The 25,993-nt window shown below is 34.2% G+C and overlaps 1 protein-coding gene across 3 annotated transcripts in view; it reads right to left on the bottom strand.

The window, feature by feature from the left end:
- COL25A1 (collagen type XXV alpha 1 chain) overlaps nt 1-25,993 on the bottom strand; it is a 528,728-nt gene that overhangs the window by 186,681 nt on the left and 316,054 nt on the right. For all 3 annotated transcript variants that reach the window (XM_031943399.1, XM_031943400.1, XM_031943401.1), the window contains exons 5-7: nt 25,922-25,939; nt 4,306-4,332; nt 4,117-4,143 (exon numbers count right to left, since the gene is read on the bottom strand). In XM_031943399.1, coding sequence (XP_031799259.1) covers nt 4,117-4,143; nt 4,306-4,332; nt 25,922-25,939 — 72 coding nt within the window. The remainder of the gene's footprint in view (nt 1-4,116; nt 4,144-4,305; nt 4,333-25,921; nt 25,940-25,993) is intronic.

Genomic DNA, 25,993 nt, shown 5'->3' with positions numbered 1-25,993 from the left:
AATCCCAGTAGTAACACTGCTGGATCAAAGGGTATGCACAGTTTGATAACTTTTTGAGCATAGTTCCAAACTACTCTCCAGAATGGTTGGATTCGTTCACAACTCCACCAACAATGCATCAATGTCCCAGTTTTCCCACATCCCCTCCAACAATCATCATTATTTTTTCCTGTCATCTTAGCCAATCTGACAGGTGTTCTACCCATGTTTTATTTTCACCCTCAAGTCATCTTCTTAGGTTCAACAATTCCACTGTCATAGCCCAACTGTGTGTATACAAGAAAGTCATTCAATCTACCAGTGACTCAGGCAACCTTCTCAACTGCTGATCCAAATTGGCCAATGAAGTTTCCTTACCAGAAATTTCCTACATTCATGAAATTATAGGTTTAGACCAACAACAAATAAACAAATAAACTTTACTTTTCATTAACTATCGAATAAGATTCAAACTCACAAGCCTGGCATTTAAAGCTTCCCACAATTCAACTCCAACTTGCCCTTCCAGTCTTGATATCTTTCGTTTCCTTTTCTAACACAGGATAACAGACTTAGAAGGGCCCTTAAGAGATATGTAGTTCAAAAAATTTTATATATGAAGAAACTGCATAACTTGCTATAATAAACTTTGATTTTTTTTCTTCTTCTATACTTTTCATCATTCAATCCTTTGTAACTGAAAAGACAATGGCATTTCTATCAGTGGAAAGCTTATTCACTCTTTGAAACCTAGCTCAAATGCTAACTCTTCCACAAAGCTATCAGATATCCTTCAGCCAAAAGTAATCTCTTCCTGCCTTGAGTACCTATAGCACTAGTTCATGCTACTATGATCTTACTGTTCCTTACTGTTCCATCTCCCAACTCTGTACTTCTTTACTGCCTGTCATAAATGACTGGAATAATCCTCTCAACTAATTACCATACCACATATGAATGTGATCCATATGATGGATGGATGGATGTGTGAATGAATGAAGGAATGAATGCAGAGTCCCATTTATTGAATTAAAATTCAATACTTTCTTAAACTCCTCACTGATTTGTTTCACTTATGTTCCATTTTCTTTTGAAATATTTGATGAAGAAAAAGGTGTATGAAGAGCGGCTAGGAGGGGATTTAATATTTTTTGTTGTGTCATTTCAATCATGTCCCATTCTCTGTGAACCCATTTGGGGTTTTATGGATAAAGATTCTGGAGTAGTTTGCCTTTTTCTTCCTTAGCTCATTTTATAGGGTTAAGAAAAACAGGATTAAGTGACTTATCCAGAATTGCACAGCTATTAAGTGTCTGAGATGACATTTGAATGCAGGTCCACCTGAGTCTAGGGCCTCTCTCCACTGTACCATTTATAAGTAATAAGTTAAAGCTCAGCAAGAGAAAGTCACCAAACAATAGAATGAGGTGTTGAAAATAAGATGATTGTGTTAAGATAATACTAGTAAGATATGAATTTTAAAAATGAGAAAAAATGGTATTTAAATTAAGTATTATACCTTAGAGAAAAGATTGGTGAAGACAAAAAATGAGTCAAAGTCAAAAAAAAGAATTGAGGTTTGAAGCATTCTCAGATAATACATTATTTTGAAACCCTAAGGTTCTTAGAGAAAACAGCGTAATTATTACACTGATTTAAAATTGTTTTAGAGAGACACACACCTACCTCCAGTTTGGGATTGAAAAAAAAAAGATCAGTAGAATTTGTTTCTTATATTTCAATATATGCAAAGATAGAGAGAAGATTCCCTAAACTTTATATATGTGCCTGCAAATTTGAAAACATTTTCAATTCTATGTAGTTTGTTTTGGTGAGGCTGTTTTGTTTACATAAGTTATAAAAGAATTATTGGACACTTAATTGTCTTGATATTGATTTCTTCTGTTTCTAAAATCATCAAGATCTTCTGACCTATAAAAGCAATATGTGTATGATTTTCAAAAGCATAAATGGATTTTGACCCCCTTATTTTCTAATCTTACATGATTATTTTAAGGTTCTGTGATTTTATCAATATGATTATACCCTCCACTGGTGCAGATTGCAATCTTAATTACAACATTAGAGTAGTCTTCATAAATTGCTGCTGCAAAAAACAAACAAAAATCTGCTGGCCAATTACCTGAGAAAAATCTCTCTCAATTTATTCTAATACTTGGTTGAGAAGCATATAGTCAGGTTGGCAGGACCTGTGCCAGGCACTAACTTCCAAACTCAGGTTTATTTCTATACTACAAGGAGCCATTGGAGGAGAACTTTAGTAGTTTTACTAATAAAACATTATACAAAAGATGTCCAATTCTATTTGGTGCAAAGTTTCCTCCAAAACTAGTACCAAGGTATCCAAATTCTCACAAAAAATCTCCATGAATATCAGATTCAAGCTATATGCCTCAATACAAAAATGAAAGTCATGGGAGATAAATATTTTCCCATTTCCCACCTGAAATCCTAAAGGATCTTTATGAATTACATTCACATGAAGACTGGCTAAAATTCTTGTGAAATGCTGTCTGGACTCAGCAAAACAGTTCATGAACTCTGACCAAACTTTCAGTGAACCTGACCCAAGCCTTGAGTTTGTAATGCAATATGATATACCAGGTGAGATTTCACATGGGTTCAGGTTTCATTTTGAAAATCTGGCTCAACTTTCTAATCATTCAACACCTTCAAATGATGAAAGCCAACACACCTTTTCTAAAAATGAGCACTGATGACAGCTAAAGAATTAATCTGCTAGTCTTGCCTTTACCTGGACAAGGAGGGTTGAGTGACTCTGATGTAGTGTGAAAAAAGAAATGAGTAAGATGCTATGTGAAATAATCGCCTGGCTTTAGATACATAACATAAGTGTATCTAAGCTAATTGGAAGGGGTTTTAGTATCTGAGTTTATTCACAATCACAACAACCAATATCATGTTTAATAATCTTACTCAGGGAGATGAATAAATATTTATCTAAATAGGCTGAACACAGTCATCAGCAAAGATAACTTCCAGGAGCAATGTAACGGTCAAAGTCAAGATTATTGCTTTACACTCATAACAGCTCAAAAATGAGAGGACAAAAACAAGAGGGCAAAACAAAAACACTGGGAGAAGATCAAACCTCTCAAGCTGGCATCTCTTTAAGCTTTCTCAATAAAACTATTCAACCCCAGCATAAACCATTTCAGTTATCATCATTGGCATATGGCACAAACATATTACTGCTCTCTACCTGAAGTTTTAACTTGCTGTACTATTTTTTTAATGACCTGTGTTCCCCCTGCTTTTGCTTCTAGTGACATGAGAAAATAGAGAGCATGTAACCCAACCAAGGCACTACATCATTAGAACAGTATGTCTGAACATGGGGGTAATGAGTCACAGATGTGAAATCAGGGAATTGGCACAACCCAAGGTAGCAGAGGAATGTTCACCACTGCATTGTAATGGTTAAAATAACCACATTTGAAAAAGAAAAAAGAAATCCCATTGACAATTTCTTCCATCTATATATATATCTACAGCTAAAGAGTTATCTTTTAACTGCTTTTAACATGTCTAGAATAAGAAATCATAGTTTATTTATACTTAGCTTGAAGTTTAAGAAATAGAACACATATTGGTATTTTTTGGGCATATAATATATGCAATATATCCATCTCATAACACTTGGCATTTAAGTGAAACTTCAGGGACAAGCCACTAATAATCGACAAGTTTTGTCCTTATTAGATCTTATTAGAAGGTCATGATTTTTTAATAGACTTTCATAGAAATGGAAAGGTGGTAGTGGGATTTTTCCCAATTAAAATGATTCTAGTCCTTACTGAGCAGGGCTCACTATTGTAAAGCATTCCACTAATAAACCACAAATGAAGATAAAGCAATATCATGTATATATGCAAGCTCTATCCCTATGCACACACTATCATTACTTAAAATGCTTGCCAAAGCAGTCTCACTAAAAGATAATAAGGCATTCATTCTTGCTAGACAATACTAAACATGCAGAGATAGACAACTAATAAGCTAGGGTACTTTTTATTAAATTAGTTTAGTGCTAAAAGCTCATTTTCTACTCAAGGTAGGAGGAAATATTTTTTTTTCCTTGAAGAAAATGCTTACCCGAGGGCCCTGATCCCCTTGATCTCCCTGCAAAGTGGAAAGATGAGATGATAGTTTTAACGCAGCATATGTGTGCTACTATCTCATAATCTCAGATTACAGTATATCAAGATAAACTAGGTCCAAATCTATGATAACTTGCCTTGTTTTTAATTTGACTAGGATCACTTATGTCATATATTTACTCACCTTGTCACCTTTGGGACCAGGAGGGCCCTACAAGAAAGAGAAATAGAGGGAAGGAGGGAGAGGGAGAGAGAAAGAAATGAAAATATTATTGTAACTTGCACAAATCATTAACTGGATTGAGAGACATATGAGTAAAACACACAAGTAAACAAGGTACTTTTTCCTTATCATAGCAACTACTATAGGAACTAATGATTCTTTAACCATATTTGCATTCAATAAAACAACAACAACAACAATAAAATCAAAATTAGTAGGTATTATAAAAATCAAGCTATAGTCTTGTCTGCCTTTTAAGTGCATCCCTTTCCCTCCCTCCCTTCCTCTTTTTCTCTCTCTCTATGTCTCTCTGACTCTCTGTATCTCTCTCTCTCTCTCTCTCTCTCTCTCTCTCACACACACACACACACACACACACACACACACACACACAGACAATCTCTCATAGGGATATTGAATGTCAGAGTTGTCAAGGTGTCATTCTCAGTCATGTGCTGGGATATATGGGAAGAAAGGGAAGAAAAGAAGCATTTATTTTTTTAATATATGCCAGATACTGTGATAAGTACTTCACCAATATTTCATTTGATGCTATATATACAGGAATATATGTCCATTGGCCACACCTATGTCAAATCAATTCAATTCAAGAAACATTTCTTAAGTGCCTATTGGATACAGGGCATGTGAGGAGGGGCAGAAGGAAGTATTTGAAGGAGTTCTGAACTTTTGACAAAATAGATATACATGATCTTCTGTTCCAGAATATTATTAATTTGATAAGAAAACTTGATACATATCCTAGTAACAGTAGTGCAGAATAATCTGGGATAAATGCATTAGAGTGGTGCAAAATGCTATGTGAGTTCCAGGAGAAAAGGTAATTTTCACTAAGGTGCCGAAGAGAGAGGGAAATAGTAGAATTCAGTGGGCTGGGATAAAACAAGGAAGAGAAACTTTAACAGAAGGGGATAGGTAAGGGGGGTGAGTACATTGGGTGTATCTGAGCTCACAATTTCCCCCAATTTACTTGCATACTATGAAGACAAATGAGATAGTTAAAAGTCCTTTTTAAACACAGCAACAAAGATTGATAAATGGAAGAGTCCTAAAAGGCATTTCAGGGTAATCTCCTCATTTTTCATTTGAGGTCCTGAAAGTACCTAAGTTATTTGGCCAAGGAAGCATTAACTGATAGGAAGTGGCAATGCCAGGCTGGAACTCTAACTCCAAATTTCCATCATACTACACTGCCTTTCAATTTTCTTGTAGATAGTAAAATCCATCTATCACCATTATTTTAATAATCCATCAATATTCCAATGATTGGAATTTTTTGTATAAGAACTCCCTATACCAGTATAGATCATCTGCAAGTTAGGAAATAGATAATTTTGAGGATTGCTGCATCTTAAAGTTTTATCATCTGTAGTCAATTTAATGGGAGGTCTCTTTAACATGGTCAGGCAGATTTTTTTTTTTTAATTTAATAGCCTTTTATTTACAGGATATATGCATGGGTAACTTTACAGCATTAACAATTGCCAAACCTCTTGTTCCAATTTTTTACCTCTTACCCCCCCTCACCTCCTCCCCTAGATGGCAGGATGACCAGTAGATGTTAAATATATTAAAATATAAATTAGATACACAATAAGTATACATGACCAAAACGTTATTTTGCTGTACAAAAAGAATCAGACTCTGAAATATTGTACAATTAGCTTGTGAAGGAAATAAAAAATGCAGGTGGGCATAAATATAGGGATTGGGAATTCAATGTAATGGTTTTTGGTCATCTCCCAGAGTTCTTTCTCTGGGCATAGCTGGTTCAGTTCATTACTGCTCCATTGGAAATGATTTGGTTGATCTCGTTGCTGAGGATGGCCTGATCCATCAGAACTGGTCATCATATAGTATTGTTGTTGAAGTATATAATGATCTCCTGGTCCTGCTCATTTCACTCAGCATCAGTTCGTGTAAGTCTCTCCAGGCCTTTCTGAAATCATCCTGTTGGTCATTTCTTACAGAACAGTAATATTCCATAATTTTCATATACCACAATTTATTCAGCCATTCTCCAACTGATGGACATCCATTCAGTTTCCAGTTTCTAGCCACTACAAAAAGGGCTGCCACAAACATTCGTGCACATACAGGTCCCTTTCCCTTCTTTATAATCTCTTTGGGATATAATCCCAGTAGTAACACTGCTGGATCAAAGGGTATGCACAGTTTGATAACTTTTTGAGCATAGTTCCAAACTACTCTCCAGAATGGTTGGATTCGTTCACAACTCCACCAACAATGCATCAATGTCCCAGTTTTCCCGCATCCCCTCCAACCAATCATCATTATTTTTTCCTGTCATCTTAGCCAATCTGACAGGTGTGTAGTGGTATCTTAGAGTTGTCTTAATTTGCATTTCTCTGATTAATAATGACTTGGAGCATCTTTTCATATGACTAGAAATAGTTTCAATTTCTTCATCTGAGAATTGTCTGTTCATATCCTTTAACCATTTTTCAATTGGAGAATGGCTTGATTTTTTATAAATTAGAGTTAATTCTCTATATATTTTGGAAATGAGGCCTTTATCAGAACCTTTGACTGTAAAAATATTTTCCCAGTTTATTGCTTCCCTTCTAATCTTGTCAGTCAGGCAGATTCTTGAAAAAAGATAGACTGTCAGTATTGCTTATTATACTTGAAACTTTTATATTTGGTAGAATCTATCAAAAGTTTACATGCTGCTTTCTTAGTCTTTGAAAAACCAAGTTTACCCCCACACGAAGAGGAAGCATTAGAGTGGGCCCTTAGTGTTATTAATAACAATAAAACTATTCTATACACATAATCATCAATGGTTTAAGTAGGAAAAAACCTGGCCTGAAATTTCAATGAATCTGAACACATATAATAGAATGGGAAGAAGATTAAATCTGAATTCAAATTCTAACTCAGCTACTTGTTATCTGGTAAGGGTAGTGGAGAAGAAAAAAGAGAATCAAATCAAGGAAGAATATTCATTTAAGGAATGTGTTTGGGCAGACTATCATATGCTCTTTAAATTATCACTGAAAAGACTTGATAAATATTATTTCAGTAGATAGATAACTGTGGTGCAGATGGACATTAATAATTGACTAAAATACTTCATACTGGGATAGAGATCATAGAGTAGAACTGTTGTGCCACAGTTCCCTTTTATTGTCCTGCCTCAGTTTCTCTAAATGTCCTGCCTCAGTTTCCCTAATTGTCCTACCTCAGTTTCCCTAATTGTCCTGCCTCATTTTCCCTAAATTGTTCTGATTCACTTTCCCTGAATTGTTCTGCCTCAATCCCCTTAGTTGCAAACTTCCCCTCTGGTTCATTAAGACTGATATAATTTAGGACTACTTACTATAAGGTTATAAATGTGTAAATAAAAATAAGGGGGACTCCAGACTTCCTGACTCCAAGCTAGACACCTCCTTAACTTCCAGTTTGTTAGAATTTATGGTCCTACCCTTCCATTCTTCTTGTTATTCTTCTTTATTGCTCTTCTTTATCCCAACTTATCAGAATGTCTGGTGCCTCCGCTTACCCTCTCAGAACCGGATTGATAGTCCGTTCCCACTCTCACTGTTCTGACTCTGCCCCTGCCTCGGTCTACCCCTGTAGCTGAGCTACGTGTGTATATATACTTCATAGGAAGAACACATTATTTTCTGGATGCTTTGGATATCAACTCTAGGGGCAGCATGCCCCCAGCACAATCTCTCCCTTTCAAATAAAATAGTAAAAATTCTCTAATCTCTATTTTGCCTCAGTTTTTCTGGCATTATAGAACATAATATAATCAGTTTATTACCCACAATTAGAAAGCTTCCTGTTTCAATTGCCTCAAAATGTTATGTTATTCAGTACTATTTAATTTATTCATCCCTTTAGGGATTCCTATTTTTGAGTATTTTTGGAGACTCTATTGTCCCATGATTCACAAAATTTACAACATTAGAAGAATAAAGGAATTTTAAAAAATGGGTTTTTGTTTCAGAGAGAAGATTAAGTCATCAAAGTATATGAAAGGGGAGGGTGGTGAGCATGATGCAACATATTAGTCAATCAGTAAGCATTTACTTAGCATTTACTATGTGTCAGGCACTGTACTAAACTCTGAAGACAGAAAGAAAATTCAAAGAGTCTCTCTTAGAGAAGCTCATGGTTTGTTTGTTTTGTTTGTTTTTCTTGAGAAAACAACAAGCAAATTTGCATAAACAAGCTCTAGAAAGAAATAATTAACAGAGGAAAAGCAACAAAACTTACATTAAACAGAACTAGGGAAGGTTTCTTTACACTCAAAAAATTACTCAGGAATGGAAAGGATATCATCCAAGAAATATATAAGTGAAAAATCAATAGTGTTGGTCCACCAAGCAAGGACCTGGCAACCTGACAGATAACTAAAGTACAATTTGTGTATTCCATTGGTATGCCTGGAATAAGAGAAAGTAAGCAAACATCCCAAAACATTGGATAGACACCTTCCTTCCCAGACAGCAAACTATTAAGAACAAATGGACAAGATCTGCATATAGGAAAACAGGCATGGATGGGTTTTGATTTGCATTATTAGAGAATGTATTGTCTTTGATGAGATTCAGAGATCCATTTGAATTTTGGAGTACCTGAGTATTTAATGCAATACAATAGATGGCTAGATAGCTCAGTGGATGAAGAATTAAATATGCTGTTAGTACATCAAATATCTAGCATTGCTAGAAGAGGTCTGTTGTATAAGCAAATTTTCTGGGAAAAATGCAGTCTCTGTCTTTTAAGTATCAATTTTGTTTTGTTTTTTTAAAATTTAAACAATTTCAATGAAAGTCTTTCTAAAATTATTACACATCGTTCAATGCTGTCTTGATGACTCATCATCATCACTGTGACTATCAATTGTTAAATTGAATTGTAATACAGTAATGTCTCCCAGGGGCTCTTTAGTAACAGAATAGTTTGCTTCTACATAAATTGAGCCCATCTTGCTATATATTTTGAATTACTATAGCTGTTTTTAATTTTTATTTTCTCCTTTGGTTTTTTCTTGCTGATGTCAGTGTCTGTGAGTCCAAAACTCACCCCCATTCTAACTTGCCACTTGGAGAAAGAACCTAATAATAAAAAGTTATGAGAAGAATAGGAAAGACTGGAATTCATCTTCAGAGGAGGATATCAAAGTTTAAAAAGCATAGTCTGCCCCCCAAAATAATGTTAAATGATTACCTGCCCAGAAAGAAATTATAGAAGAACTCAAAAAAAAAGACTTTAAAAATCAAAAGAAAGAGATTAAGGGGAGAAAAAAAACCATCCAAGAAAAGAAAAATATGAAAAGAAAGTCAAACAACCAGAAAAGGAAATCCAGAGCCTTAAGGAAGAAAATGTCTCTTTGAAAATTAGAATTAGGCAAGGGGAAGCCAGTGAAGTTATAAGAGGCCAAGAAATAACAAAACAAAGTATAAAGAATGAAGATATAAAAGAGAATTTGAAACAATTTATAAGAAAAACAACATAGAGAACAAACCAAAAAGAGATAACATAAGAATAATTGAACCACCTTCTGAAAGCTATGAACAAAAAAAGAACCTTGACACAATAATAAAAGAAATAATTAAAGAAAATTGTAAAAGATATAAAGAAAATTGTTCTGAAGTGATAGAACAAGAAAGAAAGTAGAAATAGAACCACCTCAAAGAGATCTTACAATGAAAACACATAGGAAAATGCTGGCTAAATTTCAAAATTTCCACATGAAAGAAAAATTTTTACAAGCAACAACAAAAAAAAGCAATTCAAGTATGCTGGAACTGGAACTGTACAGGATTTTTTTGCAACTATTTTAAAAGACTACAGGTCCTGGAATACTATATTTCGACAATCAAAAGAGCTAAAGTTGTGGCAAAAATATTAAGTATAATATTGAATGAAAAAATTGATATTTAATGAACTCTCAGGTTTTCGGGATTTTGTCTCAAACTAGAACCCAATAGAAAATTTAACATATAAGAATCAATATCAAAGACTAATCTCAAGGGATTCAATAAGGACAAACTTTTATATGTGGAACGGTAAACTATAAACTAAAAAACACTTCTAATTGGGTAGTTCAAAAGAAAGACTGGGGTAGAACTAAGTATGATGTGATTCTAACAAGCAAAACCATCTAGAAAAAGGTAAAAATTGTAATTATGCTATACTATATGAAGTATTAGAGCAAGAGCCAAAGAAGGAATTAGATAGTGGAGGAGGGCTGGTAGTTCTGAAAACCTCATTGCATAGGGTATGGGTTAAAGAGGGAATAATACACACACACACACACACACAAACATCCCAAGAAGGTTATAGTACCCTCCAAAATCTATAAAGAGGGAGAGGAAATAAAATAAGATGGGGTATAGAAAGGTGTATAGAATATAATGTATAGATTAAAGGGAAAGGGATAAAGAGGGAGAAGGTAAGGAAGGTTAAGTAGCAAGGCAAGTTAAGAAGTAGAACTAAAGTAGAAGAATTATCAGGGATAGGAAATAAGAGACATATACAAACACAATAACAATGATCAGGAGTAAACTTTATTCGAAAAAAAGTAGGGGCGGTAATCATTCATCTCAAGACAAAGTCAGACTTAAAGATCAATATCATATATCAGCCATTTTAATATTGTTTTAAATATATGTGTATATTTGCATGTATATGTATGTATGTATATGTATATGTATGTATGTGTGCATGTATAGTAAGTAGACAGACTTCTTACCCTGAAGTCCATGAAACCAGCTTTGAAGGGGCCATGAATTTGCTTTTTTATATATTTTGACAAAAATATTTTAATATTTTGAGAAGACCCTATGTAATATAATCTAATTATGTGGAATAAGTACATTAAATATATAAACATGGATTATAGTATAAGGTGTTACATGCATGTTGAAAATGCCTACATGTATGGCCATAAATTTCCTTAAAATCCCTAATGAAAAAATTATCAGAACAATGGATTCTTTCTACATTGTTAGTCATATATTAATTTTGTCTATTATTCTAACAAAATATTAATGTTAAGATTTTTACAATCATCCACATGTCAAGATCAAGAAAAAATATGATCAATGGTTTTCATTGAGATATAAAGGAGAAAGCGTAATACCTTAATATTTGAGGCATGATAATGTTTTGTTAACTCTAACATGATTTATTTGGAATAGAATATATTACCACTTTAATGTGACAGGTCTATTATCCACTTAGAAAAATTCAGACTACTCAGCAGCTTCCTATGCAAAAAAAAAAAAAAAAAATTGTATTTCTTGGATCATGGATACATTTTCTTCCCTCCTCCCACAATGAGTCTACTGGGATCTATAAGAGATTAGATTGGAATGCAAATCTGAAATATGGGGATCACTAAAGTGATGCACAAGAAGATTAAGACAAAATTAAAAATATATGCAAAAGCATGGGGTAGCAAAATGCTATAAAACCTGTTCAAACATGGCTTCTTGTTAAAGTCAGGTCATTTTTAACAACACATGAGAAGCATAACTTCATTTCTAAAGCTGGGGAAGTTTGCAGGATTACTCAAAAGTTTCTATTATTTTTCAAAAGTCATTTTCAAATAACACACATGGAAGGAAGTCACACAACCATATTGGCAATTGTCTTGATGGTATTTGCGTGTGGTTTTCCAACTTGCATTTTTTTCCTACTGAGTAATACAGAATTATGACATGCAGGCTACTCAGATCCTTTCAGTTCCAATAGGAATTGCTTTTCCTTTATGTTCAACAGGCAGCTCCACAAACTATTAACATTTGGAATAATGAGGAAGGAATATAGGACCTCTAACATTTACACAAAATAAATGGCTTTACTTTGAGAAAACTGTCTATATTTCATTTTTTTAAAAGGTTTCTTGTCTCAGTTTTCCTCTTTTGAACAGCTGCTACAGAAATTTGTTTGTTTGTTTTGGCTAAAAAAAAAAAAGGTATAGTTTATTTTTGCATGTAAGCCCTAGAAAGACTATTGCATTTTTGTTTTATAAATCAATGGGTTTATATTAAATTAGGTTACTCTTGGAAGAGTTTACTTTCCAGTAGTGTATCTACATAAAGTATGAAATATATTTTATAGTTGTGTGAATTCCAATAAATAGATCAGGCCATGTGCCAGGCAAAATAGTCTGGCTTTTTCTTTTTTAGTAAATATAGGTCATGAGTATAGCTACTTGTTTCATTATATCTCCAAATTAATATTGGATATGCCTTTTCTATGAGGACTGTAATGTTTAGATTCTCTAGGGAAAATTCAGATGGTTCTACCTTTGACATTCTGCCAAAGAAATTCAGAATTATCCATTAGGTGTAGATTTTTTTTCCTCCTGTTGCTTTTTTCCTTTGCATCTCTAAGTAATGAACTGAAGCACCTTAAATCAAACTATATATTCTTTTTAAAAAAAACATAAAAATAAAAGTAATGAATCCTCAATGTTAGGATTATATGTTTATGTGCTGAATTTATGTGCTGAATTTATACATCATCACACTCATTCACTAGTAACAAATTGTTTCTATCATTACTGCTATGTAATAAAATTTAAGATCTAGTATAATTGGGCCCCTTCCTTCATATTTTTTCAATGATTCCCTTTTTATTCTTGATCTTTTATTCTTCCAGAAGAATTTTGTAAAATTATGTTTTCTAGCTTTATGAAATAATTCTTTGATATTTTGGTATAACACCAAATTATTAATTTAGGCTAAATTAAAATTTTTATTATATTGGTTTGGCCTACCCATGAGAAATTAATATTCTTCAGTTATTTAGATCTGCCTTTAATCAAAAGAAGTATTTTGGAATTGTGTTCATATAACTCTTGTGTGTGTCTTGGCAAGTTGTAATGGGCCAGCTTTCAGGATAAAAATTCACTGTTGGACAAAAACTGCTGGGAAAATTGGAAATTATTATGGCAGAAACTAGATATGGACCCATACTTAACACTATACATCAAAATAAGGTCAGAATGGATTCATGATCTAAACATAAAGAATGAGGTTATAAATAAATTAGAAGAATATAGGATAGTTTACTTCTCAGATCTGTGGAGGAGGAAGGAATTTGTGACCAAAGAAGAATTAGAGACCATTATTGATCACAAAATAGAAAATTTCAATTATATCAAACTAAAAAGCTTTTATACAAACAAAACTAATGCAGACAAGATTAGAAGGGAAGCAATAAACTGGGAAAGCATTTTTACAGTCAAAGGTTCTGATAAAAGGCCTCATTTCCAAAATATATAGAGAATTGATTCTAATTTATAAGAAATCAAGCCATTCTCCCATTGATAAATGGTCAAAGGATATGAACAGACAATTTTTGGATGAAGATATGGAAACCATTTCTAGGCATATGAAAAGATGCTCCAAATCACTATTAATCAGAGAAATGCAAATTAAGACAACTCTGAGATACCACTACATGCCTGTCAGATTGGCTAAGATGACAGGAAAAGATAATGAAGAATGTTGGAAGGGATGTGGGAAAACTGGGACACTAATACATTGTTGGTGGAATCATGAACAAATCCAACCATTCTGGAGAGCAATTTGGAACTATGCTCAAAAAGTTATCAAACTGTGCATACCCTTTGATCCAGCAGTGTTACTACTGGGCTTATAATCCAAAGAGATCTTAAAGAAGAGAAAGGGACCTGTATGTGCAAAAATGTTTGTGGCAGCCCTGTTTATAGTGGCTAAAAACTGGAAAATGAATGGATGCCCATCAATTGGAGAATGGCTGAATAAGCTGTGGTATATGAACATTATGGAATATTATTGTTCTGTAAGAAATGACCAGCAGGATGATTTCAGAAAGGCCTGGAGAGACTTACATGAACTGATGCTGAATGAAATGAGCTGAACCAGGTGATCATTATATACTTCAACAACAATACTATATGATGATCAATTCTGATGAACATGGGTCTCTTCAACAATGAGATGAACCAAATCAGTTTCATTTGTTCAACAATGAAGAGAACCAGCTACACCCAGCGAAAGAACTATGGGAAATGAATATGAACCACAACATAGTATTTCCATGCCCTCTGTTTTTGTCCACTTGCATTTTTTATTTCTTTCTCAGGTTATTTTTACATTATGTCTAAGTCCGATTTTTCTTGTGCAGCAAAATAACTGTATGGATATGTATACATATATTGAATTTAATATATACTTTAATGTTGGAATCTTTTACAAAGTGTGAAGACATTGGAGTTGATTTGATCTGATTTTGGGCCAGAACTTGAAACAAGGTATTAGGTGGAACTGATTGAACAATGCTTGTGTTCACGCCTTTAGAGAGCTCAAGTATCTAAGTACTCAATGTTGGTCACATGAGAGTTCAGGGCTAGTATGAGAGCTGAATTCATATCTCCCTCAGGACCAGAGAGCACTCTGGGAGATAACCTATAATCCCTGCCTCGAGAAGGCGGAGTTAACCTTTGGGAGATCACATAAATGAAGGAAGCTCTTGGGAGCTAGGAGGATTTTCTCCTGAACATCAACAGGGCTCTGAGACAGAATACTCTGGAAGAAAAGACTTACTCCCCACAGACTGGAGACTGAGAAGCCACGAGTCGGAGCTGGCTGGAGGCTGAAGAAAGCAGAGGCAGAAACCAAGGACAAAGCTACAAGATCTCTTGGAGGTAGGCAGAGAGATAGGCCTCAACTAACCGGGCGAATTTGTAAGGAGAAATAAACGTTTGCAATTTTTACCAACTGGCTGTGGATTTCGAAGTAATTATTTATTTCAACTAAGATTAAGGCTGGCCCCCAAGAAAAACCACCAACATTTTAACATATTTAACATGTATGGGTCTGCCTGCCATTTAGGGAAGGAGGTGGGGGGAAGGAGGGGAAAAATTGAAAAAGAGGGTTTTACAAGGGTCAATGCTGAAAAATTACCCATACATATAGCTTGTAAATAAAAAGCTATAATTAAAAAAAAAAAAGTTGTAATGAGCCAGAACTCTGTACTTGAAACAAGGATTCTTACAGGATGTTAACTCAGTAGAATTGATAAGACAATAGTTATCTAGTTTAGCTTGGTGATTAATAGTTCGCTAGTTCAATATGATTGAATTAATCTTACCACAAATAATGGTTCCCTAGTGATATAATTAATGATTGGCTTATTCTCAGTATGATGAATAGATTTAATTGTAAAGCGGCAGACCTAGAGGGGAATCAAATAAGACTGGAATAGACTCAGGGAAGACAGAGGATTGTAGGTTGGAGCACAGCGTCTCGGACTGAGACAGACTTCAAGACAGAGACCATTGTGGTGGTCCTCCTGCTTCCCCAACAGAAACCAAGACACATTCCGGAGGACCTCCAGAAAGCTAGCCCGGGCCCCAGGCAAGGAGACAAGAATGTGAAGGAGACAAGATTTTTGGACTTTATCTCTGGCTGTTCTCATGGTGATTACAAAGGCTGGTTCAGAGACCTCCAGAAAACTAACCAGAACACTACAGCAAGTAGACTCCCAATTATTTTACAATCCATAATTATTTAAAACGGAACTTCTCTACCTTCTCTTCCCATATTTTGTTAGTAATACATAGAAGTGCTGGTGATTTATGGGAGGATATTTTATATCCTGCTACTCTGCTAAAATTGTTCATTATTTTGAATAGTTTTGGTTTTTGTTAACTGCATAGGGTTCTCTAAGTATATTGTCATATCATTTGTGAAGACAGATAGTTTTGTTTCTTTGTTGACTAACCTTTATTCTTTTACTTTTTTTTTCTGGCCATTCCTATAAGCTAGCATTTCTAATACTATATTAAATAATAATGGTGATAGTGGACACCCTTGCTTCACCCTTGATCTTATAATGAAGGCTTCTGATCTCTAAGATAATGCTTGTGCTTGGTTTTAGACAGATATTACTCATCTTTTTGAGAAAAGTTCATTTTATTCTTGTGCTTTCTGGTGTTTTTCATAGAAATGAATATTTTGTCAAAAGATTTTTCTAAATATATTGATTTTTTTTGTTATTGGTACAGTTACTTATAGTTTTCCTAATATTAAACCAGCCCTGAATTCCTGGTATAAATTTCACTTTGTCTTTGTATGTGATCTTGCTAGAATTTTATTTAGAGTTTTTGTATTAAGAAAATTGGTATGTATTTTCTTTCTGTTTTGAACAAAAACAATATTTATGAAGTCATTGCATTTGGAAACAAAAATTTTTGACAATTTACTTTACTTATTTAATTAACAAGGCAGCATTTAAGAGTTATATTTAAAAGTTATTCAGTAAGTAACTCTCACAGATTCTCAAGCTGTATGGACTCCCACAAGCCATTCCTGAACATGATTGCCCTCCACAAAATCCTTGATGAAGTTGATTTTTTTTGTTGGTTGTTTGCACATTATCTCTCCCATAATACTAGAAAATCCTAGTGGGAAAGGATTGTTTTTGTCTCCTTATATTTTCAATATTTAGCAAAGTGTTTAGCACATAGTGAGCACTTAAACTATTTGTTGCCTTAACTTATCAACACATTTGCAATGACAATTCTTTCATCTAAAAAGGATGTCCATTGGTAGAGAAATAAATCTTACACTTCCTGCATCAAAACCTCCAAATACAACACAACTCACAAGTCTATTACTCTAAATGTATTGGTAGTAGTAGTGCCATAAAATGGGAAAACAAATACTTGAACTTGGCAAGTAAATGATGCTTTAAATGTAACTCCTTATAGTGATCAGTCACATGCAACTGAAACACTTTTTAATTACTAGGTGGTGACTGCTTGGTTCTGAGAGCAAGCATCATTTTCATGGGGAAAAGAAATTTCATTTCAAAGATGGCTTTCTGTCAACACTATTTTGAGCCTGGAGGAGGTGGTCAAAGTATCTTTCACAGGATCAAACATTATGACTAAAAACTCCTCTTTATAACATCACTGAAAGCAATTTAGTCTCTTGAAGACTCCTATTGAGAAAAAAAAAAAACTGTAATAAGGCATCAAAGAACAACCCATTCCACCTGAGGACAAATCTTATCATCAGAAAGCATTGAATTTGTTTGTTTGTTTGTTTGTGGGGAGGGGTGTTGCTTATATCAAGTCTGAATCTGCAAAGTTGCAACATCCACCTCTGGCCAAGGATAAAACAGATCTGAATGCCCTTGCTCATTGCCCAGTGGGACAGGGGTAGATTAGCAGAAAGATATTACTGAAGAATCATCCTTTCAAATATGATTTCATAATTTGTGAAAAGGAGCTAGTCTAAGAAACACTAATTTAAAAAAAAACACTCTTTTCACCTCCCTCTTATTCTTCTTAATGCCTTAATTTCTTTCAATACTAATTCATTCTTTTTTTTAATATACCATTTCTCTACATTTTTCTAGTATGATTCATTCAAGTCTCTGCATTCTAAATGCCTCATTTCCCCTCCACCTTAATTCATTATTTCTTCCTTCTATCACTTTTTCTCCATCAATACCTAAAACATGCTCCTCCATTTTCATAATTACCAACACAGTCCAGACAATGAACTTAGAATCAAAAGATTTAAGCTTATCTGGATTTACCTTTATCTCTGACAATAACTTTATATGTGATTCTGGAGAAGTCACATTCTATCTAGGTCTTAGTTCATAAAATTAAGGAGTTAGGAAGCTCTTGAAAGGTAAATCCTTAAATTGGGCTGCTTAGAACCTCCTCTTCTTTTGGCTTTTAGTTTCTATTTTTCAAAGATTTATATAACCAGATTAACAAGCCTTTGTGAAGAGAAACAAAGATTTTTTTTTTTTACTGTAGCAATCATCCAAATGCTATAAATTTAAAACAATTGACAAATTGAGTTCAAAGGGAATAGTTGATTTCTAAGGTTACTCCAGTTCTGTGATTTCAAGATTTATGGTAGCATCCCCCTAGCTCATCAACCTGCTTCTAGACTTTACTGCAATTCATCCCAAGGACAGCATCCCGAAGAATTTAACTCAAACACTGTTTTAATCATGTCACTGATCAAGAACTACGTTCTCCTACTTCTGGGTAAATTCAATTGGGCACCTCTCTCACTTAAGTTATTAATCTTCTAAGTAATCTATGCCTCTAGCAAAGAACATTGTACTTAACTTCCCAATCTCAGTCAGGCTTCCTTAAAATACTAACCTAAATCTCCCTTTTAACTATCATGTTAGAAAAAAAAATTAAACTTCATTGATCTGCACAGAATCTATATTATTTTTAAGTGTGCTTCGCGTATCATTATTGCAAAAAAAGATTACAAGGGAGAGGGATGTTGAACATCCTTAAGGAAACAAACTTGAAGCTAATATTCATTTTATAGAAGTACAAAAGAATATTCTCCTATATGTTGCTTTAACCTCTCAGTTTAGATACGCTCCCTCTTTGGAACATACTGCCTTGCCTTCAGGATAACTTTCAGGTCCCATTATTATACACTGGGAATTTCCTCCCTGATTTCTGGTTTGATACCCCAAAATGAAGATCTATCTTTCCCCATAAATCTCATAGTGTAGAGATGATAGTAAAGTCATAGACACCCCAAAAAGGAGAAAAGAGTAAAGGACAACTAGGCAAGTCAAAACCAGGATAGCCTTTGTGCAGCACCACTGTTGACCCCCTTCCCTTTCCCTGAAGATGATCATACCCAAGGTCCTACAAGTATTCTAACTGTAACCCTTTCCAGTTCTAACCAGGTGTTTCAGGTCTACTCACTGTCCTCCTGAGATTGGGGATCAGAGGAGTAGAATTTAAATTGTTCTGATGCTAGCCTTCCTTTATTGCACCTTATCCTACATATCTCCTTGTGCAAATTAAAACACTAATAAAAGTCTAAGAATAAATTTTCCCACAGTTAAAGTTATGAACAATGATTTAGTTCGCTCCAAAAATTATCATATAATTTAGTTTGGTTGTATGCATTGATTTACACATTAACTAATCAGGAAATTTTCTATATGTTCATTTTAGGAAGGATAGTTCTTTGAATCAGGAAGCTCATTATTTAAGTTCAACATCTTTTCTCTTTTTCTTTTTTTCCTTTTACATGTGAAGAGAACAAGGAAATTTAACTTGGGAAAAAAAAGGTATCCCAGTACAGAATTGATATAAATTACATGACATTTTCCTATAACTTGGGAAACAAAGCCACACTTGAAAATCACCAGCCTATATATGCAGCCTGTAAAACCCTACTTAACTATAAGATTAAAAGACTATCATAGACACTTGGACGTATACTCTATCAAGCTGGTCCAACAGAGGTAGATTTTGAATATTGACACATGTTCTCCTTTCTCTTCTTGGCTTCATATAACTGGGAACAGGGGGAGGAAGGGGAGTAGAGTGAGATATGGAGAAGAGGAACAACTTTATTCCTTTTCCCTTTTTACTCCCTGTTCCTACAATTAAATGCAGATATTTTACACACACACATACACACACACACATATCTCTAATCATATATATATATATATATATACACACATATATGCATTCAAATAAATTCCATGAAACACCATACTATATTTGTCTTCTATTTCTATGAAGATAAATAACATATTCATTCATAAACCCAAGTTTTCCCATATTTTTATAAATCCCAAACTTATCATTTCCTACTGCACAGTAGTATTCCAACCTGGTGCTGTCTAGGTATTTTATATGGTTTAAAACAATATTGATTAATAAGGTTAATATATAGTGTAGTTTTCCTGTTTTTCTCTTTTGATTAAATATATTTTAGCTTTAACTATGTTTGAGAATAATGAATACTAATCCTGCTTTTATTACTTAATAAGTTCTACTTTTGATCTTTATTATTATGTTTGTGTGTATCTCTTATTTCCTATGCCTCCTGACTGCTCTACTTTACTTCTTTCTACCTGATACCTTACCTTCCCATTACTTAATCCAACCCATCCCTTCTATCCCCAGGATCCTAACCTTATTCTCTCCTCCTATTTTTTCCTCTTGCCTTCTTGTTTTTATCTGAATTCAGAAAACTTTTTATATAGACTTCCAAATATATATATATATATATATGTTGTTCCCTCTTTATCCTACACCCTTCTATATCACCTTGCTTATCCTATTCTCTGATCTTTTATTTCTTTATAAATTTAGAAGACTGATTTCCTTATAAATGTATACCTTGTTCTCTTTTTAACCCAGATCTGATGTGAGTAGCATTCCCTCTAAAAATACTTCCCTTATCCTCTCCAACCCTCCCCATCGCATTAGCCTCCTTTTTTTCTGAATTTAGAAGACTTTTATACACTTGTAAATATATACATGTATATGTAATATATATTTATATCATATTATATTACAATATATATATTATATGTATATACATATATATATATATGTTGTGTGTATGTATATGCTGTTTTTTCTTTAACCCATTCCTAATGGGAGTAGGGTTTCAGAACCACCAGCCCTCCTCTCCGTTATAATTCTTCTGTGTCAGTTTTTTCTCTTGCACTTCATTTGTAAAAGATAACTATTCTTGGGGTTAGCTAAATAGTACAGTGGATAGAGAACAGGTCCTGGAATCAAGAGAACCTGAGTTCAAATCCAGCCTAGACACTTAATATTTCCTAGTTGTGTTACACTGAGCAAGTAACTTAACTCCAATTGCCTCACCAAAAAAAAAAAAAAAAAGTAATTATTCACTTTCCTACATTATTTTGCTCTTTTTTTTTCATTAGACTGTTTTAATGATCTTAAAATTCTGTGACAAATTTTTGGTCAAGTTGTTTCCATTTAAAAATTACTGATTTTAAAAACTAAAACTTAAAACTGCATGAAACAAATGATCCACAGAAACATTTCTTTCCTCCTGAAGCTTTTATGATGCATTGTAATCATTAACTAGTCTTTTACTATTAAACTTAAATGGCCAATTGAGACAGCCGTTCCGAGACCATTCTTTCACCACTGATTAAGACTGGGGTGGCAGGTATTGTACAGAATATTCATTTAGACTTCTGGCTAAGTGATTTTGTGACCTTGCCAGCTCTAGTAGCCTTCTTGGCAACTGCCTTGATGAAACCAACTGCAACAGTCTGCCTCATTCATGAACAGCAAAACGACTCAGAGGAGGATAATCAGAGAAGTTCTACCCACATGGGCTTTCCTGGAACCATGTCAGTGATGGCAGCATCATCAGATTTCAGGACTTAAGGACCATCTTCAAGCTTCTTATTAGAACGACGTTCAATCTTCTCCTTCAGTTCAGCAAACTTGAAAGTCATGCGAGCATTGTGACAATCCAGAGCAGGTGCATAGCCAGCACTGATTTGGCCTGGGATGGTTCAGGATAATGACTTGTGCTGTGAAACCAGCAGCTTCCCTTGGTCGGTCGTTCTGCTATCACCAGCCACATTATCACGGCAGACAGAACCAACATCACTCAAAGCTTCATAGTGCAATTCAACAGACTTTACTGCAGTGGTAACATTGTAACATTGACTGGGGCAAAGGTGACCACCACGCCTTATTTCAGAACACGAGTTTCCACACAGCCAACAGATACAGTAGCAACACCACCATCTTGTAGACTTCTTGAAGGGATAGATGAAGGGGCTTATCAGTTGGACGAGTTGGTGGCAGGATGCAATCCAAAGCTGCAAGCAGTTTAATTCCATTATCATTCCCATCCTTACAGGGGACTTCTCATCCTTTAAATCAAGGCCTATTAGAGCTTGGCTGCAGCATGTTGTCACCATTCCATCCCGAAAGTGGCACAAAAGCTACTGTATCAAGATTGTAGCTAATTTTCTTGATATAGGTACTGACTTCCTTGACAATTTCCTCATATCTCTTCTGGCTGTAGGGGAGCTTGGTGGAACCCATTTTGTTCACACCAACAATCAGTTGTTTCACACCTAGTGTGCAGGTTCTCAGGTCTGCTCATTTTTTGAAATATCACTTCAAATTCACCAACACCAGCAGCAACAATCAGGACTGCATAGTCATTCTGAGATGTGCCTGTAATGGTGTCCTTGATCAAGTCTCTGTGTCCTAGAGCATCAATAATAGGCATATAGTATTTGCTAGTCTCAAATTTCCACAGGAAGATATCAATAGCGATACTCTTACATTTAGCTTTCAGTTTATCTAAGACCCAGCAGTCTCCTTCTCAAACCTCTCAATGGTTCTCTTATCAATTCCACCACATTTGTAGATGAGGTGGAACAGGACTGGTAGACTTGCCAGAATCTATGTATCCAATGATGGCAATGTTAATGTAAGTCTTTTCCTTGACATTTTTGTAGAGGTTTAGTGGTGGTTTTCACAACACCTGTGTTTTGGCAGCAAATTTGTTGTGAAAAAGAATTATTTTTCTTTTTAGAATCACATAATAGAATCACATAATCTTTCTTTCAGAAAGTCTTTCAGACTTTCTTTCAGACCAACTTGACAATTGCAAACATATGGTTTACATTTCCATGTATAAAGTATAAACAGTTTGTTCTTACTGAGTCCTTTGAAATTAGTCTTTGATGTTTATCTGATATTTCTCTTGGATCTTATATGTCAAATTTTCTATTTTGTCCAGGTCTTTTTGCAACAAAATCTTGAATATCCTTTTTTATTCAGGACTATACTTAACTTTGCTGGGTGTGATAGTTTTGGCCACAACCCCAATTTTTTGCTCTTCAATATGCAGTGTTCTAAGACCTGAAGTTTTTTTGTATATTTGCTGCTAGTATTGAGTGATTCTAATTGTGGCTCTCCCATTGATGATTGGTGGATGTTTTTTGTTTGTTTGTTTGTTTTTCTGATATTTCTACTTTGCTCTTTTATTTCAACCCTTAAGGACAATTTTCTTGGGTTAATTTTTATATTATTGTATAAGATTTTTTAAAATCAGTTTTCAGATAGTTCTATTATTCTTATATTTTCTTTTCTTGATCTGTTCTTATCCTCTTTCTTTTCCATTCATATAGTGACCTACATGGTATCTTTTGTTACATTACATTTTCATTCAAATAATCCTTGGTGAGAGATTACAACTGATTTGAGGTCATCTTTCTTTCCCTTCATCTTTCTTTTCATTGTCCAATAGATTCTTTAGAAATTATTTTATTCACTGATTTGTAGTCATATAACATAATGCTATTTAAAATGGGTTTTTCTTTCAGAGAACCATAAAAGCACATGGCAATTTTTCACAGTCCCATACCCTTGTTCCTAGATTAAACTCAATGTCAATTTGAGATGACTATTCAAAATCTATGTGCTATTGGACTCAATAAGTTATCCATCTAATTGCCTACATCAAAGAAATATCTCCTGAGCTTAGTTCAAAAAGAGTGTCATTCTTATATGGTTACCCCAATTCTCCCTCCAACAAATACGTCATAATGGGCACTCATAGCATCAATCTTAGAAAATAGATAATGATTTATATGTAACTAAACATAACACTTATCTATCGGTATCAGTGCTTATATACTTGGAATACTAACATGTTACTGACAGACTAAGAAAGAGATAATGTAAATTTGCTTCTTTTTAAAATGGAGGCAGTTAGGTACAGTGGAGGTAGCACTGGATCTCAAGTCAGAAAGAACAGAGCTCAAAACCCAGCTCTGATTAATTGTGTGACCCTAAGCGAGTAACTTAACCTCAGTCTGTCTTAGTTTTCTCATCTGTAAAATGTAGATAATAATAGCACTACCTCTCAGGGTTGTTGCAGGGATCAAAGGAGATATTTATAAAGTGCTTTTAACCTTAAAACCATGTAAAACATTATTATTGTTGTAATTATTATTACATTGAATTTTTAGTAGGAATGGCTTTCTGTGAATGTAAAAAAAAAATTACCTATAGTATCAAAGTCTTGAAGATCAATAATTCTTGTTATGGTTGTTTTCATATATAGAGAACTCTTGGAGAATTACTTGGGAACACTAAGAGCTCAAGTCATTTAATTATAAGGATTGCACTAGGCCTATACATTTAAACACATACACACACATACACACACACACACACACACAAAAACAACAACAGCAACAGCAATAAAAACCAAAAGCTTAAAAACAGCTTGCCTTTGAGGATTTTACATTATATTGGAAAAAAGAATATGTATAGTCAAAAAGTATATACGAAGCAGAAACAAAATTATTTTGGGAAGGTTAACAATACTAGCAATGGGGAAATAAAAATGGGGTTCCTGGAGAAGGTACAACTGAGTTCATCTTTGAAAGAAGACATCCATTCTTTGAGGCAGAGGTGATGAGAGAGTATATTTCAAGCATGGTGGATTATTTGGTATAATAGTATAGAACAAGAAATAGGATATCATCTAAGGATATAACAAGAAGGCCATTAGGCTAGAATGTGAAATATTTGAAAGAAAACAATGAACAATAAGTTTGAAAAAGTAAACTGAGGCCAAAATGTAAAGAATTTTAAGTATCAAATAGAGGAATTTTTATTTTATGCTGGGAGCATGTGTCATTGAAGATTTTGAGCAAGGAGGAACTGAAATTATCAACTTGGCAGTTATGGCAAATGGCATTAGAGACTGGAGAAAGGAACACTACTGTGAGAGATGATGAAGATTTTTTTACTAAGACAGTGACTAAATAAATGGAGAGAAGGAGACAGATGAGACAGATATTATAGTGGTAGAATTAATAAGACTTAACTCCTGATGGGATATGAGAGAAGAAAGAAAGAAGAGTGTTGGCCCGTGTCTCCTGCTGTGAATCTGAGAAACTGGAATTATGATAGAGACTTCAAAAGAAATCAGGAAATTAGGAAAAAGAGTGAGTTTGAGGTAGGAGATAATGAGTTACATGGATTGCCCATAGTTACACAGGACATGAACCCACATTTTTCCTATTGTCAAAGCTGGATTATGCCTTGTTGCCTCAAGTCCAATAATTATGTACATCACTTAATAGTATTTTGTTACATGATAACTTATATTCACCACTATTTCCTAATATTTTAAAGCTTGAATCAGGCTTTATGTTAGTCTCTTTTTGCTTTTTTCTTTTACAGGCATTCCTCTGATATGTCAAATTTTGTCAGTCTCTTTCTTGAATTCACATTTCTTTCATTATAACTTATCTCTTTAGCAGTAGAAATGTAATGAAAATATAGAAAATAATTCAGTTCCTGTGTGTAATTAATCAAAAGTGACTAGATTTGAAGAAACTAGTTTGTACAAATTTATATCATTATTAACATGCTTAATAAACAGGTAATGCACACCATGCTCCATATTTGGTAAATTATTAAAATTCACTTTCAAGTTCTGTGGCAATGTTTCAAATCAGTTAAGAGTCCTGTTTTGTTTGCTTGTACATTGTTAAACTCACCATCTGGTCAGACAACTAATGCAACTGAAATGGCTGCAAAGAGGCCAGGCTTTCATTAGTTCTACTACATTGCATAATGATTGCCAGCAAATAGCTATTTTTAATTTATCGATTGAAAAGAATTGTAGAAAACTTCAGCTTTGAGGAGTCTACTTTGGAATTATTTCCTTATGAGGGGCTTTCTTACCTGTGGACCTGGCTGACCCTGCAAAAGAAGAGAAAAAAAGAATTACAAGATTGTTTTATTCATACATATTTT

This window comes from Sarcophilus harrisii, chromosome 6, assembly GCF_902635505.1.
Source record: "Sarcophilus harrisii chromosome 6, mSarHar1.11, whole genome shotgun sequence".
In the NCBI taxonomy this organism is placed as follows: Eukaryota; Metazoa; Chordata; class Mammalia; order Dasyuromorphia; family Dasyuridae; genus Sarcophilus; species Sarcophilus harrisii.
The sequence above is the reverse complement of the archived record's forward strand: the minus strand, read 5'-3'. Positions and strand labels throughout refer to the sequence as shown.